This window comes from Enhydra lutris, unplaced genomic scaffold, assembly GCF_002288905.1.
Source record: "Enhydra lutris kenyoni isolate GAN:26980312 unplaced genomic scaffold, ASM228890v2 scaffoldscaffold90, whole genome shotgun sequence".
Classification (NCBI taxonomy): domain Eukaryota; kingdom Metazoa; phylum Chordata; class Mammalia; order Carnivora; family Mustelidae; genus Enhydra; species Enhydra lutris.
This window is the reverse complement of record NW_019154174.1, coordinates 5837271-5841200: the sequence shown is the minus strand read 5'-3', so window position 1 is coordinate 5841200 and position 3930 is coordinate 5837271. Positions and strand designations below refer to the sequence as shown.

The 3930-nt window shown below is 55.3% G+C and overlaps 1 protein-coding gene across 1 annotated transcript in view; it reads left to right on the top strand.

Moving 5' to 3' along the window:
• LOC111162282 (sialophorin) overlaps positions 1–2708 on the top strand; it is a 3639-nt gene extending 931 nt beyond the window's left edge. Inside the window, exon 3 of the mRNA XM_022526581.1 lies at positions 109–2708. Within this exon, the coding sequence (XP_022382289.1) occupies positions 109–1005 (897 nt within the window). The 3' untranslated portion in view covers positions 1006–2708. The remainder of the gene's footprint in view (positions 1–108) is intronic.
• Positions 2709–3930: the final 1222 nt, after the last annotated feature.

Below are 3930 nucleotides of genomic sequence, written 5' to 3'. Positions count from 1 at the left end.
ACTGGCACTCTGGAGACCTTTGATGTAACCAGTGGACCCCCTGTCACCATGGCAACCAGCTCTCTGGAGACCTTTGATGTAACTGGTGGACCCCCTGTCACCATGGCAACTGGCACTCTGGAGACCTTTGATGTAACCAGTGGACCCCCTGTCACCATGGCAACCAGCTCTCTGGAGACCTTTGATGTAACTGGTGGACCCCCTGTCACCATGGCAACAGGCTCTCTGGAGACCTCTGACGGAGCCAGTGGACCCCCTGTCACCATGGCAACTGGCACTTTGGAGACCTTTGATGTAACCAGTAGACCCCCTGTCACCATGGCAACCAGCTCTCTGGAGCCCTCTGACGGAGCCAGTGGACTCCCTGGCACCGTGGCAACCGGCTCTCTGGAGACCTTTGATGTGGACAGTGGACCCCCTCTCACCATGGCAACCGGCTCTCCGCGGATCCCCAAGGGGACCCATAACTCCCCCATTTCCACGGTAAAAATACTCGCTGTGACTACGTCAGCGTCCCTCAAAGACACAAGCAGTACCCAACTTTCAGATCAGGGGACAAAGGGCACCCTGCTGGTGGCTGTGCTTGTGGCCCTGGGGATGGTCCTTCTCCTCATAGCCCTACTCCTGCTGTGGCGCCAGCGGCAGAAGAGGAGGACGGGAGCCCTGACGCTAAGTGGGGGTGGCAAGCGCAACGGGGTGGTGGATGCCTGGGCTGGGCCGGCCCCGGTGCCCGACGAGGAGGCCCTGATGGTGGGCCCCTCAGGAGGCTCTGGGGGCGAGAAGGGCCCTGGAGCATCTGTGGGGGACGGGGCTGGCCGGCAGCCCACCCTCACCACGTTCTTCGACGGGCGCAAGTCTCAGCAGGGCTGCCTGGAGCTGGGGGAGCTGAAGGCCGGCTCAGCCCCGCGCCTGCAGGGGGAGGATGAGCCGCTGGTGGGCAGCAAGGATGATGAGGCTGCGGAGTGCCAGGGAGCCGGGGAGGCTGAGGCCCCTCAGTGCTTGTGAGGACCGAGAGCGGAGGCCAGTTCCCACCTTCCATCTTCTTCCAATCGTCTTGTCGCCAGCATGTTCATCTGAACCCCATCCAGCTTCTGAACCGCGGGGGTCTTCCTGCCAGCGCCCACCTCGGGAGCTCAGGGCCCTATACCCACGGGACACTTCCAGACTGAATCCATCACCCTTCCTCATCCACTCTGACTTCTCCCCACCGCCCTCCCCATGTTTAGTCCTGCTGAGTCTCCACGGTAATGAACTTCTGAGATCGATGATTTCTCGGAGGACTCCCCAGGGACCCCAGAGTGTAGGGAGGAGGGTGGAAGCAAACTCCCACCTCGGATCACTCTGAAAAGTACTTTTTGGCCCCATAGATTAGGACAGTCCTGCTGGGTCAGGCCAGGACCCTCCTTTAACTGCGTGCTCTGTGCGGGGGCCCCCTGGAGTCACCCAGCTGTGCTCCCAGGTGTGCCCTTGGCTCATGATGCCACCCTCCCTCCACCTGCGGACGGAGGCGGCCAGAGACGGCCGCTGCTACTCCTCCCGAGGGCAAGGGTGAGAAGGATTTCCGGGCAGGTCAAGTTCTCAGAAACCCCGGCGCCTGCGTGGGTCCAGGCATGGGTGTAGTTGGTGTGCAAGAGGCCGGGCCTTGGCTCTATGTGTGAAGTTGTGGGGCTGAGTACAGCGGCGTGAGGAGGGGTGGGGAGGAGCGCAGGACGGGCTGTCCGAGGGGCCACCCTGAGGAACGGCTAAGAACATCGGGCCTCGTCTTTGCTCAGGTGGGGTGGAGGTAGCAGATTTACTTGTCTGCAGCCCAATAAAGACGGTGGGGCCTGAGAGAAAGTCCACGTGTGTGACCCAAGTGTGGTTCTTCGGCTCAGGTCTGTCCTGCTCAGCCTCCCCCGCCCCTGTCTGCTTGCTCTCCAGGAAGGGGGAGAGGCTGAAGACGGGGAGTTTACTGTTACCCAGGTACCGTGTTTGTATCTCATCTTCCCCAGGGAGAGGGCGAGCTCCTTCCCTTCTTTAAGGGCAATCGGTGAGACTGGCAGGCCCCCAGAACCAGGAGCTCCCCATATGGCTCTGGGGTGGAATGCAATGGGGGGGGGCAGAGGGACAAGACCCCCACCCCTGGCCAGAGCCTGGGGGCCCACATGCGCCAGAGGCGGTTGGTACTTCCCCAGGACATGAGGAAATTTACAAAGAGGAAGTTGTTGACTCAGAGGGGCTCAGTGGCTGAGGGATAGGTTGACCTACAACAAGAGAGGTCCTTGGGAAGGGGGAGAGTGTGACTACCCCATGCCGGTCCTGAGGGGCAGGGATCTGGAAACAGCCTGGGAGTGGAGGGGAGGGGGATGAAGGGACATAATGGTGGCCATGGGTCCACGCGGCCACCATGGTTTGTGCCACCTGTGGTTGGTCTACGGACAGGCTGAGCTGGGACGAAAGTGCAGCCCTCACCAGCCAAGCTGGGGAACACGGGGCTGAGTGCCTTTTCGCAGCTGTTCGCTGGGAGCTATTTGGACAGGCCTTAGCCCCAGCAACAGGGGCGAGTTCCCAGAGTCCCTTAGACACACCGCAACTGTTGTTTCTGATTTGCCAAACCAAGCGCCCCGATTTCAGGTTTAGAAAATACTGTCACGAACTCCAAAGCCATCAGCTCCACCTCCTCTTAATGGACACATGCAATCACTTTTTTTCCCCAAGATTTTATTTATGTATTTGACAGAGAGAGAGAGACGCAGCGAGAAAGGGAACACAAGCAGGGAGAGTGGGAGAAGGAGATGCAGGCTTCCCTATAAGGATGGAGCCCCATGTGGGACTCCATCCAAGGACCCTGGGATCATGACCTAAGCTGAAGGCAGACGCTTAACAACTGAGCCACCCAGGCATCCCTGCAATCACTTTTCTGAACTATTACCGGTTTCTGGGTCCTGGGCAGATCCTGAAGGAAGTGGTGCGGGGGAGGATAGGTACGGCTCCCAAAAGGGCTCTGACAGCCCGGAAAATAACACGATATGTGAAAAGTTTTCAAATAGAGGTACAGACAAAAATTTTGTGAGTACACCCAAAAAAGGGAGTGAGACACTGCTTCTGGGGGAAGGGTAGGAACCTCCAAAACCCAAGAGCTGACTTAGTTGAGAGTCTTGTTCAAGGACTTTGAGGCACCGCTATGCTCCCACTGGCCATGGTGCCAGCAAGTGGTGGGGCCTCGGTAAATATTCATTTGAATGAATGAATGGTGCTAAAAACCATGTTCTCAAAAACCTATGCAATGACTTTGAAAAATGTCTACAATATAACATTACCTGGGAACGAAAGCTAGTTACTAATCTGTAAATAAGTATGAATCTAATTTTGTAATGAAAATGCAAAAACATAGGGGTGCCGGTGTGGCTCAGTCAGTTGGTCCAACTCTTGATTTCAGCTCAGGTCCTGATCTCAGGGTCATGGGATCAAGCCCCGTGTCGGGCTCCACAGTCAGTGAGGAGTCTGCTTGAGATTCTCTCTCTCCCTTTGCCCCTCTCTGCCCTCGTATGTTCGAGCTCTCACTCTCTCAAATAAACAAATAAATCTTAAAAAAAAATAAGGAAATAAAATGCAAAAACAAGACATTTATAGATAAACAATTCAAAGGGAATATCCCAGATGGTTACTGTGCTTATCCATCAGGTGATAGATTTATGAACAAATTTTTTTTTGTTTATACCTTTCTGTATTTCCAAGTTTTATATAATAAATGCCTATCACTTTTACAATTAGAAAAAAGATTAATAAGAAGGTGTTCACTGAGGGGATGGGGTCTGGTTCAAGAGAGGAGGCTGGAAGGGCAGGTTGAAGCCCGTCTCTGAAGGGTGAGGGAGTTTGAGTTCAGTTCTGAAAGAACTGGGGAGGTCACCAAACCTAAGTTTGTTCTAGACTTTTCCAGGGCTTTTCAGA